Source organism: Zingiber officinale, chromosome 9B (assembly GCF_018446385.1).
Source record: "Zingiber officinale cultivar Zhangliang chromosome 9B, Zo_v1.1, whole genome shotgun sequence".
NCBI classification, from domain to species: domain Eukaryota; kingdom Viridiplantae; phylum Streptophyta; class Magnoliopsida; order Zingiberales; family Zingiberaceae; genus Zingiber; species Zingiber officinale.
The window spans coordinates 105,838,146-105,855,034 of record NC_056003.1 but is presented as its reverse complement, the minus strand read 5'-3'; the positions used below and the strand labels follow the sequence as shown (position 1 = coordinate 105,855,034).

The following is a 16,889-nucleotide window of genomic DNA, read 5'->3' as shown; positions in this document are numbered from 1 at the left end:
ATGTAAACCCTTGAGCTACCAATTTTCTATTGAGGTGTACAAGGACATGCATTTGGCGAAAGGTTTCATTGTTGGCGAGGAGTTAGGTAGATCCACAAGCAATTTATTCACAGTGATTATGAATTTGCAAAATTGTTTAAAGATGATACTGACTTCAACGTACTCTTGTATGGTCATTAAAAAAAGGTGACAAACCATCTTATACCAAGTAAATTTACAACCTGTGAGGAAACTAAACTATCAGTGTCTTCAAACTGGAATAATATTGAATTGTGTTCTCGAGATTGGAATATTTCTCTTGGTAGCTTTCCAAATCTCTTGAGCAACTTTATAGGAGAGGTTGGTGTGCCCCATCTTTGGATCAACAGAGTTGATCAGTCAAGCCGCGAAGTTGGAGTTCTTTGCTTTTCAGGCCAGGTTTTCAGATGCCTCAAGGGATGGAGGTGGATAAGCCGCCGAAAGAAATCATACTTTGCCTTTGAAGTTCCTCCTGTTCAAAATGCGATAAAAGTAATTTGCAAAGTGTGGTTGTAAAGGATAGAGAGGGTGGAGGATTAAGAGGTTTCCTGATGAAGTGTCTTTTTACTTATGCTTGAGCAGGTTTTGCTAAGCCAAGCAAAGTCAATCCTCTATAGATCTTTGTCGATTCATCACTGAGTTTCAAACTTGAGGAAAGTGATCTATTAACTCGAAAGAGACAATGAGTCATAGGTGGAGAAATGGTTTAGTCCAACTTAATAATAGCAGATCCTTCTGTCTTATAAACCTCCTGCCTAAATTCTGATTTAGCAATTGTGGAACTACTAAAATCTCCTCAAGTGTCCAATTGATACATGTATGTGATGCCCATTGGTTCAGCCTATCAATAGGATTCCTCATGTACCATTTGTCACAAGTTGATTTGATAAGCGCGAAATGTATAGTCCAAAATGTTTAAGCCTACATGAATTATCTTGTAGCCTCATCTAAGAATTGCATTCTGAGAGAGTCCAGCATCTTCAGTGTGGCATTATGCTGGGGTTACAACTGGCTAGAAGTCACTAACAAAAGACAATGAATTTCTAGAAGTAAATAGACTAGAGCAAAAAACTAAATGTTAAAAGGGAAAAAATGGGAAAAAAAATCCTTGTATGATCCATTTTCCTTTTTAAAAAGAGGGATACAACTTTTGATGCAATCTAATAAAGCACAAGACATAATGATAGAAAGAAAGAGCAGAAGCTAGTTGTTAGTGTTTGTGCAACCCAAAGGAAAGTTCAAAAGTAGTTGCAAGATCTGGAAAAAAAAACTGGAAGTGTTTTAATTAGACTACTTTGAACCAGACCAAATCAATGCTTTGGATCCACTTCAAACCAGAATCAAGTAGCAGGTCATAGTTGTGTCAGACCACCATGAACCTAGCTACCACTTGTGGTTGCAACTTACCACTGTATCTATTCTTCCTAGCTTCTTGATGCCACCACTTTGTTCACATTCAGAGCAGATTAACTCATTCATTCAGGGGAACCATGGGATTTAATAAAGCAGCAAGAAAATTATTATCCTATGTAACAAAAAATGAAGCTCTTCTATTACATTTGTCTCTCAATGCGAAATACAAACACGTTCATCTTCAGGCTCTTCTTTGAGAGGAACTAAAATATGATTGGTGTGGGGAAACGAAACTTGTGCTCAAAAAGTTTTTTGTTGTTTTTTGTACAAGTAGGTTCTTCTGTATTTCAAATGGCATCATTCTATACAAATACAGGGAATACATACACAAAACAGTCTGCAGTTGCTAAGTCTGCGGCGAGTTAAAGAAAATACCTAATTTGCAGCTAAAACTCTTCATCATTTGTCATTGATCTTGTAACTGGTATAGACCACCTTCCTAAATGTGCAGTATAGTTGATGCATCGAACGATGCCTCTTCCTGCAGGCCCATCTGGAAAGTCAATAACACTGACACTACCAGCATCAAGATGAAAAGAATCCATCCATTCTGTTGTCAGGTTGAGGCAATGGGCTATCAATGCAACATGAAGGGCAGGGTGTCCTACAACCACCAAATTTCTTTCCGAGGATTCTGATTCATCAGACAATTCGAGTAGCAAGGAGTTCCAAGCAGCCTTTGTCTGCTTCCAGATAGCTGTTAATATCTGGTGATCCAAGCGATCTAACCAACCTGGATGTGTTGCCAAACTGCCAGATGAATTCTGGTGACCAAAAAAAAATTGCAAGTCACTTCAGTTGACTATTCAGGTATGCAATATAAGTAATAAATGGCTAGGCTCTTACTAATCCTGGAGTTAAAACATTAGATGGCACTGACTGTACTTGAGGATAGAGAATGCTTCTGTAGTTAATATCTATTTTATTTTTGTTTTAGAAAACATTAGGGATGGATTCAACACTTTAGAAGTTGACCTTCTGTGCTTGCTGCAAGGCAGGTTCAATTTCAAGTTCTAACATTTTCTTCATCTCCACATAGCGAGGCACACAATCAACACCGAGACAATCTGCAGCTTCTTGGACCTATATTCAATGTCAACCAGAAAGAAAGCTATTTAAATAGCCTTAGGATGGGTCAAGTACAATACAATCTCAGTGATATGTCTCTTTTGAACTTCAAGATTTCACCTCTGATATAGCCATGGCTGTATCAACTGAGGCAATCCGCGGGCTGCAAATTATGCTATTGATCTTCAAGTCTAGAAGTAACTCAGCAGTTTTTTGTGACTACATTGTATTGGTCCAGAGATCATTAAATTTGTTGCTTGATGAATAGGAGCAGTTGTAGGAACAAGATAAACTACCTGTATGACTCCAAGCATATTCATGGATTCATATCCCATATTAAGCAAGGCCTGAAAGTAATAATACACAGATCATTTTCTTTCTTCCAAAATCTGAAGATAGAACTCACAAGAAAAGCTATGACTAAAACATCTGGACACCAGTTTCTAGGAGAGCAAAGACAAAGACTAGAAGATACAGGGGGGGAAATCACTATACTCCAGTCACCAAAACAGGAAAAGTTCCTGAAATTGAGAAAACAAATAAAGTTGACGTAAATTGAGAAGCAATTCTATGAAAGATTATTTCTGTTATCTCTCTGATATATACATATATAACAATGCTAGCGACAGAAAAAGGAAACTAGCTATGCTATCATAACCCAAATCCCATGATTTATGGAATAAGATGATCTCATGATTTATGGAATACAAAATCTCCTGAAAATTGACTTTAAGTTAATCATGTTTTCCTGCTATTAGGAAACATAGAATGGATCAAATACGATCATGTCATGTTCATGTACCCGTGCTGGAAGATCAGAATCATCTCACGCTCATTGAGAGAGGAAGAAGAGAGAAGAAGAAGCTACAAATGGCTTCAAAACATGGCGAGAGGCATATTGGAAGTTGAAAAAGGAATAGGGCAGAGTCGCTGAGTCAGGTAGAGGAATCATGTGATCCATACAGGAATGTAGTAATGTCAAAGGAGAAATCAAGTAAGGTCTCCGGGGAGATTTTTAGAGGTCATGAACCTCACCGACAATCTAATTTGGCGAACACCACTTTAAAGGGGGCAGAATCGAATGGCCTCAGGGTGGGATAGAAATGAAGGAAGTTGCAAGGGGCAAGACGAGAGCCCATGACTTTTTTTAATAGAATTATATTAAATGATATGTATTAGTTATAATGTAATTAATTGATATTATCTATGTAATATATAACTAATTAACTAATACTGTATAATTAATTACTAGATTATGTAATTAGTTAATACAATATAATTAATTCCTTTATTTTTTTAGTTGGCACTGGGTATCCAACTGTTAGAACCGATTAATCCTGGTCCCAATCTCACAGAAATTTCAAGGTTAAAGGGGAAGCGATCATGGAGGCCCATCCAGACCTCATTGAGGTACATCCACCAACATTCTTAGGCATGCTTCTCACCGGAGGGAAAAATCCCTGCTGTGCATCGCAGTTGATATTGAAACCTTAGATCCTTTGGTTATCCGTTGAGGACCTAACCATTGCACCATTGATCGGGAGCAATTCCTTCATTAATTATTTTATTAACTATATGTAACTAATAATTCTGTGTAATTAATCAATATTATATGTATAAATGAAACTGTATGTAATTAAAATAGATGATTGATTTGTTTAGTTAATTGATTCAATATGTTGGTTAATCTTAATGTTAGCACAAATGGCTATTTAATTGGTATAGGCATGTATAAATATGTATTGAAACTATATTGACACGGCACGGTACTAAAATTGTATCAGTCTGTCCCATAAAGCTCAAGATTTCAAACCTTGGTATCACCACTAACAAATTGTTAAAATGGGTTGAACATCCTTAGAAGTAGCTAAAGTAGTATGAAAATTGAAAACATAAACATCTAAAATAAACCATTTTTGGAAAAAGGGTACAAATAAACATCCATTAATGATATTCTACAAGTCAAACTAAAATTTCTATAGCAAATTAAGAATTTTACAAACTTATCAAGTAATTAAACAATTCTTGCTCAAATTTTAAATCGAAGAGAATAATGTACAACAAGCATAAGCATAGATGATTCTTTATGCAGTATCATATAGAAATTTTTCAATAAATAAAACAAATTTATCATCTTCTTTATACCTCAGTATTGCTTTGAGTAATCCCATGAGAGACCAAAATGATCCGCTTACCAGCTTTCCTTCCTCCAGATGTTCCAGAATTCACAGGAGAATTTGGTGTCTGCAATAGCATTCAGTTAATGGTAACTGCTTTGGTAGTATGAACATCTTTAAAGACCTGCGATTATGCACCTAGTTCGCAAGACAATATCCAATAAATATATAATTGTGACGCATTTGAAAAGATAAAGTTTAAAAGTGTCCAAGATTCACTGACTAAAAAAAGTGCCCAGGATTCTTTAATTAATTGCAATAGAACTGAAAGCAGTTCACTGGATATTGATAGTTTGCTAGACAATTGAACTAGAAGTTAGATACAGGAAAGTAAATCAACAGAAACTAATTACAAAGAAAAGCAAAGATATCTAGAAATAAACAGCACAGTGAAAGAAGGTTTTACATTATTTATTTCACAAGATGAACCAAAGAAAATATGACCACTAGTGATGCTATATAAAAAAGGGCAGCTAGGTGCACAACCTATGAAGGGTCTATTGTACGCAGCTTTACCTTGCTTCGTAAGAGGCTATTTTTGAGACTCGAACCCATGATCTAGGTCACTAGTGATGCTATATGAAAATTATATTATACTTTAGTGTGTAATAGAGTGTTGCCGAGCAGGATAACGATTATCCTGCAAGCTGACGAGAAGGAAAGTTGAGGGGAAGACAAGAAGAGATAATCATTGTCCTCCAGATTTTTCTTATAAAAAGGAAATTTTATTTAATAATCGAGGATTAATCAGCTAAACAGATGTTCATATAGACTATAGACCCTAAGACCCAAATAAAGGAAAGAAATCCTAATATAAACTCCAATTCCTATCTTGTAAAGAAAGAAAAGAAATTCTAAAAAAAGAAAAAATTATTAACATACACAATCCTAAAATTTCTAAACGGACTCAAATCCAAAAAAATACAAAAGATAAAAATTGCCAAAAATACCTAAAACACCAAAAATATCTTAAATACCAAAAGAATAAAAATTATCAAATAATAATAAAAATCTTTAGATCCTCCTGCATTAGTCAACCCGGATTGAAAGAACTCGTTCTCGAGTTTATAGTAGTGTCAGATGGTAACTGATCATCTGGTACCAAATCGGCAAAATCTACTAGTAGCTATTGGACTTTGGGAATTGATTCATTGCTCTAGCTTCTAGCAAAAGAGGTTTTTGTATCAGATGATTAATTTCTGTTTTATCCATACTACTGAAGAGGGTGGACCACTCAGTAGGTCATCCTTAGGTTTAGGTTTCTAAACTTGCTCTTCAAATGCTTTGGGTTCCCATTTAATTCCATGTTCTTTAGCAACTTCATTCAGGACTTTAATGTGCATTTGCTGATAGTTTCTCGACCATCATACGACTAACTCCACAATCGGGTCGAATTTCAAGAGCAACCTTAACAAAATCTTTACTATACTTTGCTGTAACATGTTTGCTAATATCCATAAGTTCTGGGATATAGGCACATCTCAGGGATGCATATATTACACTTGATACTACTTCCTTTAGATCTATGGGGCAATTCTTCTATATCATCGGCAAATGTGAATCAATGATTTCACAATATATCTCAATAAGTTCATATGCTGACATAGTCTTTTCTTCCCTGATAACATGTTCAACCTCGTCATATATTGGCTCGCTAGATGACTCAGTCTTGTCTTCATTATAAATTGGATCACTGACAATTTTGATCTTGTCGTCCACATCTTTCTCATTGTCGTCGACTATTGCTATCCTTTGCTCGTCAGCTTGCCTAGCAGCCTCCACTTTCTTCTGCTCTTCCCGTAGAACAAGCTCTTTTGCCTCTTCTTCAAGCAACCTTCTTCTTTCCTTGTTTTCTCTGACCAACCTCTCATTCTCTCCCTTTGCTTTTGCTTGCTGTGTCTCAATGTACACAGCAGCAACTGATGGCACATCTGTAGCAGCAGCTTTGCAAGATGAGTCCTTCAAGCCAACACCAGAAGATATTGCTAAAGCTGATCCAACTTTCAACGAGCCTCGTGTCAATGAAGATGACCTTACAATAGCATCTGAATGACCAGACTTGAAAGATGGTGTTTTAGATTATGAAAACTAGCTAACATGAATCTTTGTACCATGATCAATTCTATCCTTCCTTTTCCCCTTGGAGTGAGAATGGAGAGATGATCCAGTAGTTCGTACACTCATCAATGGACCATTCGTCAATGACTGCTGCTCCTCTAATGCCTGATCTTCCTCCTCCTCATTCGTATAATTATCGACTGATCTCGCACCTGCCTCAACGCCTGACATCGTTGAAACAAAATTTCAGTGTAGCCAACGGGAAGAAATGGACTCTTCATCTTCTTCATCTTTGCCCAATCTCTGATCTTAGCCTTGCCTTGTTAATCAGCGTCGCAAGTACTCCCACCATGCCGATGCTATACCTCTGAGCTACTTTCACCTGATCGGGAACTTCTTCATAACATAAAATCCTCTCCACTTCGTTGCTTCAATCAACGAAGCCCTCTGTAACGTACCAGAAAATACGAGTAGATCAACTTGAAATCCGAGATTTCCATGTCGATCCACTCGACCACGTACCTTATGAACTTCAAGTATCTCCGCCGCTACACATTGGGTTAAATATGCAACTTGCCTCTGTAAATCCTCAATACTCAACCGTGCTCAGGTTCCTCAATTGGAACTTGCATGTTGTTGCGACCATGACCACGACCACTATGACCTTCCATTGGATCTAATGCTCGACTTCCTCAATCGAGCACACTGCCAGCTCTGATGCGGATTGACGAGAAAGGAGGGTTTGAGAAGAAGGCAAGAAGATATAACCACTATCATTCAGATTTTTCTGTAAAAAGAAAATTTTATTTAATAATCAAGGATTAATTCTCAAATAGTTAAATAGATGTTTATACAAATTCTAGACCCTAAGACCCAAATAAAGGAAAGAAATCCTAATATATAGACTACAATTCCTATCGTGAAAAGAAAGGAAAGAAATTCTAAAAGAAAGAAAAAATTATTAATAGACTTACAATTCTAAAATTTCTAAACGGACTGAAATACAAAAAAAATACAAAAGATAAAAAATTGCCAAAAATACCTAAAGCACCAAAAATACTTAAATACCAAAAGAATGAAAATTACCAAAAATAATAATAAAAATCTTCGGATCCTCCTGCATCATAGAGAGAACCATATCCAGCAAGCAAAGTAATAGTTGGTTGAACAAGACTTAGGTTTTAGACGATTATATTCATTGTTGTACTAATGACTAATCTGAGTCCTTGGTGTTTTATATACCTATAATAAGGGTCAACTTTCATATAGAAGCAAGATGATTTAAGATGCACTACCAACAAAAATTTTGGTATTGCACCGGCCATCGCATGTTGAAGCTGCCGCCGCTGCCATCTTTGATGTTGCCATCATCGTCGTCGACGCCCCATAGCAGCGAGCTACTCCCGTTTGCCACCAATCATTATTGCTTGTTGTCCTTCACAATTTCCTCCGACAACATCGTAGCAACAATAATACTCATTATTTATTCCACCACAATAGAGAAGTTTCCCCTATTTTTCTTCTAAGAACAGTAAACCCTAAGTCCTGTGTTAGATTCGACAGTCAACTCACAACGTGTTGATCTTCTCGTTAAAGGAGAGTAGGGTCTCTTAAGGCGAACTAGTGTGATTTGAGACAAAATCAGGTGGGTTTTCCTACTTGTTTCATTTTAATTACCTTGTGCATGGTTAATTTTGTTAAAGTTGATTTAATGATAAAGTTTCTGAAAAAAAAAACAGAATTCCTTATATGATCTTATTTCTTCTCTTGTTGGTTTGAATATGCCTTACCGTTGCTTGCCCTTATTTGATCTTATTGCTCTTCATCCTTCCTTGTTTCTCCTTAAAATTTGTTTACGACAAAAATGATTAATTGAAATAAAGAATATGGAAATCAATAGTAATCTCATAAAAGGGTTTGAATTACTCTAAGAAACTGGGAGAAAACTAGATGTATAATTATATATCCAAATAAATAAAGTAATCGATATATTGTTTACACTTAGCTTTTGCTTTGCGCTCTAAAATGAGTTGCGTACTATTTGTACTAAATTGACAAAACTATAAATAAAATACCATTACTATAGAGCGTGAGTTTTGTGATCTAAAAAGAGTTGTGTAACCTTATGCTAAATAAACAAAATGATGAATACAATATTTTTGGTATTGAGTTTCAACTCTGTCTCCTAGAAGAACTACATGACTACTTGTAGTTAGGGCTTTAGCTCCGCTCTTTGAGAGGGCTAGTGACTAAGTGTAGTATAGACCTTTGGCTCCACGCTCTGAAAAAGTTGCACTACGATTTATATTAAATTAATAAATAACTGAATTACTTATGTTATAGAGCATTAACTCTACACTCAAAGATGACCCTTGAGTCTTTTCATGCTTGTGTGGACTTCGGCCCTTCCATATGAGATGATTTTCTCATTAGGTGGATTATGCGTACACATGATATATTTCTATTAGAGCATCTCCAATGGGGGATATTTGGAGGGGATATTTCTCCAAATATCCCCCACTCCCAAATATCCCCCATTGTAGGGGATATTTGATGGGGTAATGGAAATCACCGAGCACTCATCAGTGCTCGGTGATTTCCCCTTGTGGGGCCCACCATTTTGGTGGGCTGCCACTATTTATATTTTTTTTATTTTTTTTAAATAAATACGGTGGGTCCCACCCAAAAAAGTGGGTGACTTTTTTAATAAAAATCATAACGTTGAAAAATTTAGAGAAATAAACGTTCGAAATCATAACATTAAAAGTGGGTGCCACTATTTACAATTTATATATTTTTTTAATTAAAGTAAAATCAGAACTTTAAAAACTTAAAAATGAAATAAAAGGTAACGTTCGAAAACACAACGTTCAGAAAAATAAATGTTCGAAAATTTAAACGTTGGGTAACGTTCAATTTCTCTCTATATATACATCCTTTCTTTCATCTATTTTCATCATTTCCATACTCATTGTCTACCAAAAATTTAGAGAGAAATGGAATTGTTCAACTCTCCAAGTAACGACGAAAATTCTAGTGAAGAAGGTTCACAAGTTCGTCATAATATTCCCGAAGACACAACGAGGCCTACAATATCAGATCCCGGTGAGGCGTTATTTATGATGGTAGTACGCAATCAATTTAGAGTAGCTGAATTCGTGCAAGATTATCATGGGAGTACACAAAGAAGAAGAACAATTAACAAAGATCGTGTAGCTGGACACACTCGACTTGTCAATGATTATTTCTGTGTTGAGCCGGTGTATACTGATATGTTCCGAAGACGATTTTTGCGCATAGTATTTGGAAAATCATCCTAGTGGATTTTTTAAATGGAGGGAAGATGCAGCAAGGAGAAAAGGTCTGTCGCCGCTTCAAAAATGCACGACGACTATCCGTCAACTGGCATATGGAGGTTCTGCCAACCAATTTGACGAGTACTTGCGAATGGGTGAAACAACTGCCCTCGAATGCTTGTCCAACTTTTGCCAATGCGTGAGACAAATATACGGAGGTGAGTACTTAAGAAAACCCAATGCAACTGACATCACTCGTTTGCTTGAAATGCATGGTTTCCCTGGGATGTTAGGAAGTCTTGATTGCATGCATTGGGCCTGGAAAAATTGTCCGGTTGCGTGGAGGGCACAGTACACGCGAGGCGATCATGGCTATCCAACAATTGTGCTTGAGGCAGTCGCATCTGTCGATTTGTGGATATGGCATGCATTTTTTGGAGTTGCTGGATCTCGCAATGATATCAATGTGCTTAATGAGTCACCTATTTTTAATGATGTCTTGAAAGGAAATGCATCGGAAGTTAATTTTATTGTGAACGGTACACGATATACAAAAGGGTACTACCTAACAGATGGTATATATCCGGAATGGGCCACTTTCGTCAAGAGTTTTTCCTGCCCTCAGGATTCGAAAAGAATTAAATTTAAGGAAAGACAAGAGGCTGCAAGAAAAGATGTCGAGCGGGCATTTGGGGTACTCCAAGTTCGTTGGGCAATTATAAGAGGTCCAGGGCGACATTGGTTTATGGACAAATGCAAAGAAATCATGTATTCGTGCATTATTTTACACAACATGATTGTGGAGGACGAATGCCATGCAATATCGATTTGGGATCGCGAAGAACAAGATACAATCACAGCGAATCATGGCTCAACCAGTGAATTTGCTGAATACATTCGAAGAAATTCCGAGTTACGTGATACTCAGGTGCATCATCAACTTTGTCATGATTTGGTTGAACACATCTGGGAAACTTGCCATCGTGATGAGTAAATAACTAATTTATTATATATGAAATATTTAGTTATTCAATTCTGATTTTGTGAAATATTTGAACTATGTTGTAGTTTTTTTTAAAATGTGTACGCTCGATGTTGTATTGTTGATGTTGTATTGTTTTCATTTAAATAAAATATTAATATTAAAAAAATTATATTGAATAATTGTCTAAAATATATTTATGAATAAATGATAGACGAAATATATTAAAAATATATATTAATTTTATTTAAATATAAAAATATATGTAAGTTAATAAAATGGTTATGAGACCCATAAATATTTGATTGGTGGGAGGTTTGATTGTGAAGTTGAGGATATTTGAGAGTGAGATATTTGATTGGTGGGACCCATAAATATTTGGATGGTGAGATATTTCATTGTGAAAGTTGAGATATTTGAATAGTGAGATATTTGAAAGTTGATGTGGAAGTGGGGTCCACAAATACTTGGGAGAAATATCCCAAGCTATTGTGGATGCTCTTAGGTGGATTACGGGTCAATCACCCCATAGATATATATGATATTTTTTTATTGGATGAATTGTGGGTCGTTCGCCCTTTATATATATTTATGATATATTTTGTATTGGATGGATTGGAGATCATTCATCCTATGTATGTAGGATACATCTTTACCGAGTGGATTGTGGGTCATTCACTCTATATATTCATATATGAGTACGATGTACTTCATTTTGGATGGATTGCAGGTCCTTCATCCATATATACGATGCATCTTTTACTAAACAAATTGCGGATTGTCAGTCATGTATAGTATATATGTGGATTCATTGATGAATTAAATCACGAATACTTGTAAGTAAATAAAAGAAAAAAATATGAGAAATGATGAATTTGTCTAAGATCTGATTTAAAAGAAATTTATGATAAGAGATTAATATTCTTAAATTGATTGAAAATAAAAATCTTGAATAATTACTATATATTATATATTATACATATATCAGGCACTTCTTTCTTTTACCATCATATTATTAGTTGAAATGTATGCATAGCACTAGTGGAGTTTCTTTAGAGGTATCCATTTAGTCAATTTAATTAGCTTCTGTATATATATTGCTCTTGACACTATTGCAATTAATGTGTGGCGAGCAAAACTAGCTTCACGACAAGCTTAGCTCGTGCGGGGCATAACAACACCACTTGGGTTATCAAACTTATCAGTTCACTTCCTATAAACACCTCAGTTTTTGAACTGTTGTATTCATTGTTTCATGGCACTTATAGTATTTGAACTCTGTGGTGTATTCTACACCTGTAGCCTTGTGGATTTTCACGAGTGATTGAGTAATTGCACCAAAAACATGATTTAATCATCAGACAAATTGGGGTTGTTTAATTTACAAGTTAGAAAAAAACACTTCACAAAAACAAGCAATCAAACTAAAGTGTACTGAGTTGAAACAACATTTACTCAAAGAAGAAAAAGAAACCAAGTTTTATTATAAAGAGAGAGTGCAAGTGAGGATCATTTTTTTCCTTGCCTTGCATAGACCAACAATATAATCAAATTAGTAGAGGAATCATAAATGAATTAATAAGAAACATTGCATATCGTTTTTAGCCTACTTATTGCTACTGCAATTGCTCTGCAAGAAAGGACTGAGGAAAAGAGAATGACAGAAAAGGACTGTCAAACTCTTCATGGTTACCTAAGATAGCCACATGACATGCCAACATAACTCCGATTGGAAATAGTATAATTGCACAAATTAATCAATATGTTAAAGAATGAATTATATTGGTGTTCCATTTGGAGGTAATAGACAAGAAGAGTGCCCAATTTGCTCAACACTTTCGTTAGATCTTCAACTTAATTCCACAAAGTATGTGTATCCTGATAACAGTATGGAGACTATACTGGAAAAAATTAAATCATAACTAAGCACATGGTGTTAGTAACTTTAGTTAATATATAAGTATAATCAGACGCATATACCTGATTCAAACGATTGATGCATATGTGTGGTGGGCCACCTCTGGGTTTGGGGGTGAAGTCTATTACACTCACCCCACAGTTGCTCTGTAGAAGATTCCTAAAGTATTGAGTCCCAAGTCCTGCATCAACAGACAAACTGTTATAGTTATATAAACTTCAAAAACTATTAAGATAGAAGAGTTTCACATGAACAAACAATAACAGAAGCACATCTACCAATTGCAGTAGCCACAAGAGCTTGGTTAACTGCATTGTGAGCAACAACAAGTACTGACTTTCCTTCACGGGATAAGATTTTTCTCCAACAGCTTTCTGCTCGGTCCCACAATTCTCTCACAGGGTAGTGGCCATCAATATTGAAATTTGCTGCGTCCTTCTGCCATTGGCGATATGCATCACCAAATTTCTGTTTTCCTTCATGCTTCAAAAGACCCTGTAATGGTCATTGGCAAACAATTAGAATTGCACTTTAAATCCACACCACAAAAATGGAGAACAAAAGATAAATTAGTGGTTATAGGAAAAGGAAGAGAGCTGAAAAAGTCTATGGAAAACACTCACTTGGAAGGAGTAGAGGTCAATCTCCCTCAGATCAGGCTCAGCAATCATTTCCTTATTCCGAGTACCCCATATAATCTCAGCTGTCCTCCGAGATCGAATCAAGGGACTGGTACACATAACCGAACCCACATTCCACATTATCAATGAAAGGAAAAGCTAAATAGATTCACATTTATTTGAAGGCAAGAAAAGAGAGAGAGTGGCAAGTGATTGTGATAACCTCGCTATTCAAAGTACTGACCCAGCTACAGATAAGAAAAGAAGAGGAAACTAAAGAAATGACAAAACTATGTTGGGAATAAAGGGAAGCCCAAAACCCACATTAGCCATAATCCGACATCTAGAAGTCCAAAACCCTCTTTACCTTTATTAGCAACCTTGTTTTTCTTATCCCTCATGATTTTCAAGGGCATATAATTCTGGGTTTTCACATGGGCTTTAATAAATACACGCGTGCACCAAGAAGGTTTAGCTGAGTTCAAGTTCCAGAGTAGAAAGGAGTGCAACTATGCAAGTGCCATACTATATAGCAGGATATGCTATTGCCTGTGTTGCATCAAGTCAGCACACTAGTAACCGTATTCAAGACCATTAGAATTCTCTAGAAAGTGTATAAAGGTAGTGGTTAACCTAATATAATAGAAGGGTTTCGTTGTGCAAATTGGGCATGGGTATGCTTTTCTTTTAGGAGAAAGTGTAATATATGGCCATTTTCAAATGGACATGTTTGACGAGTGTCACTTGAATATTGGTCAGAGCATAAAGTTGGATGTAATCATGATTTGTGAACAATATCCTGATGGTAACTCATGGTTTAGTGGCATGAGTAAGTTTTTAGCATTTACAGATGTAATCAAATATCCAAGTCAATTTACACCAAAAATCCAAAATCCAGCCTCAACCAGAGTTACTAATGAAGTGTTCATATAGCTTATCCATCCTAAGTTATTCTGATAGTATTAGTTGCATACTTGCAACATGGAGGATAAAAAACCAGGGCAATGAGCTTTGACTTGTATCCATCTTTAATTTTATATTTCTTTTCTTTTTTATTTAGCATCTTATTATCGAAAAAAATTGCATCTGAGTTATCACCGAGAATTGGAAATTGGAATCCCGTTGTAACGAACTAATCTTCAAGGGAGAAATTTTTCAACGAATAGTCCGACAAAAATAGGCATTCCAAGAATGAAGGACCGACCTAGTGAAGCAGACATCAAAGGAATCAGTCAGGAGCATCTGGCGGGAGGTCTCGGCCTGAGATTCGCCCTTGGAGGTGAGGACGGAGTAGTCGGAGCTCCCCTGGATGCGCCCTTCCTCGTTCCATGTGCTCTGTCCATGCCTCACAAGCACAACTCTCTTCGCCTCTCTCAACGATGGCAGAGATTGCCGGAGCTCTGGCGCCCGAAGGATCTCCCTGACGTTCGAGCAGAAGATTCCATGTGGGATCCTTGTCCTCCGCTGGGAATGAGAACCGCAGGCGGGCGACGCAGGCACCAAAGCGAGCATTTCGGTGGATGCGAGAAAGGGCGGACGGCGTGATGCCCTCGAGCCCTGGGGAGAGGGAGGAGCCAGCCGATGACAATAATTTAAATATTTTTAATAATAATTATTTTCCCTCTGTGCGGCTTCAGTTAGTTTTCCTCCCGAGGAAGGATAAGGCCACGTACATCGGTATACAACAGACATCGCCCACGTCGGAGGCTCATCCTATGTTTACTTGGACGGGCGGACGAGAAGAGGAAGAAAAAGGACAGAAAGAGAAGAGACTGAAAGGAAACGAGAAACAGAAGTGATACGGATTACCCTATCGATCGGGTAAGTGAAAGAGAGATTTAGATCAAGAAAGATAGGAGTAATATTTGATCGATCGAGAGTGTAGATCGAGTGAATATTAATGTACTTATATATACTCGGTCGAATAAAATCCGTCCGATCATAAAAATATTTAGCCTTATATATAATTTTCAGCATATTACCGTACTCACGTGCTCATATATACTCGGCTGGGCTAAGTCTGCCCGAGTATAAATGCATATAGCCAGATGTACGATTCTCAACATATTACCGGCGGATCACGAGTCGAGCAAGTCCCCACGTGCTCATATATACTCGGTCGGGTTAAGCACGACCGAGCATAAAGACATTTAATCTTATGTATGATTTTTAGCATATTATTAGTCGATCGCAACCCGAGCGAGCACCCACTTGCTTATATATGTTCGGTCGAGCTAAGCTCGCCCGAGTATAAAGGCATTTAGCCTTATATATGATTTTCAGCATATTATCGGCCGATCGCAAGCCGATCAACCACCCAAGTGCTCACATGCTCGGCTGGGCTAAGCCCGCCCGAGCATAAAAGTATTTAGCCTTATATATAATTCTCAGTATATTACAAGCAGACCACAACCCGAGCGAGCAGACACGTGCACATATATGCTCGGTCGGGCAAGGCCCGCCCGAGCATAAAGGCACTTAAACTTATATTACCGGCCGACCGTAGGCTGAGCGAGCACACACGTGCTCATATACGCTCGGTCAGCCTAAGTCCAGGTGAGCATAAAAGCATTTAGCCTTATATATGATTCTCAGCATATTACTGGTCGATCGCAAGCCGAGTGAGCATTCACGTGCTCATATATGTTCGACCGGGCAATACCCGCCCGAGCATAAAGGCACTTAGACTTATATTACCGGTCGATCGCAGGCCGAGCGAGCACCCACGTGCTCATATATGCTCGGTCGGGCTAAGCCCGCCCGAGCATAAAGGCATTTAGTTTTATATATGATTTTCAACATATTACCAGCCGATCATAGGCCGAGTGAGTGCTCACGTGCTCATATATACGCGACTAGGAAAAGTCTGTCCGATCATAAAGGCACTTAGACTTATATTACCGGCCGATCGCATGCTAAGCGAGCACCCACGTGCTCATATATGCTCGTTCGGGCTAAGCCCGCCCGAGCATAAAGGCATTTAACCTTGTGTATGATTCTCAACATATTACCGGTCGACCGTAAGCCGAACGAGCGTTCACATGCTTATATATGCTCAGCCGGGCAAAACTTGCCCGAGCATAAAGACATGATTAACAGAAGGTATTCTCAATATATAGTTGGCTTGAACGATCGACCGAGATAGGCCCAGCATAATATTTGACGGGAAATATCTTCTAGAAGCTTTTTCAATTACAGTGACGTGTCCTCCATCACAAATATAAGTCACAAATGACAAAAGAGGTATATCTGGGGTAAAAAAAAGATTCCTTAAAGGATTATTGCACGAAGTATAGAAGATGACTTCATCTTCTAACAAACCCTAATGAACCGAGAACC

The 16,889-nt window shown here is 37.3% G+C and overlaps 1 protein-coding gene across 1 annotated transcript; it reads right to left on the bottom strand.

The window, feature by feature from the left end:
* Positions 1-1,632: 1,632 nt before the first annotated feature.
* LOC122023651 (2-carboxy-D-arabinitol-1-phosphatase-like) lies at positions 1,633-15,145 on the bottom strand. Its single transcript, XM_042581886.1, has 9 exons — positions 14,755-15,145; positions 13,554-13,659; positions 13,209-13,425; positions 12,993-13,111; positions 4,645-4,743; positions 2,796-2,846; positions 2,620-2,718; positions 2,407-2,514; positions 1,633-2,195 (listed from the first exon to the last, which is right to left on the bottom strand). Exons 1-9 carry the CDS (start codon positions 15,060-15,062, stop codon positions 1,818-1,820), a joined length of 1,485 nt encoding a protein of 494 aa, XP_042437820.1. The 5' UTR covers positions 15,063-15,145; the 3' UTR covers positions 1,633-1,817.
* Between the last annotated feature and the right edge of the window lie 1,744 nt (positions 15,146-16,889).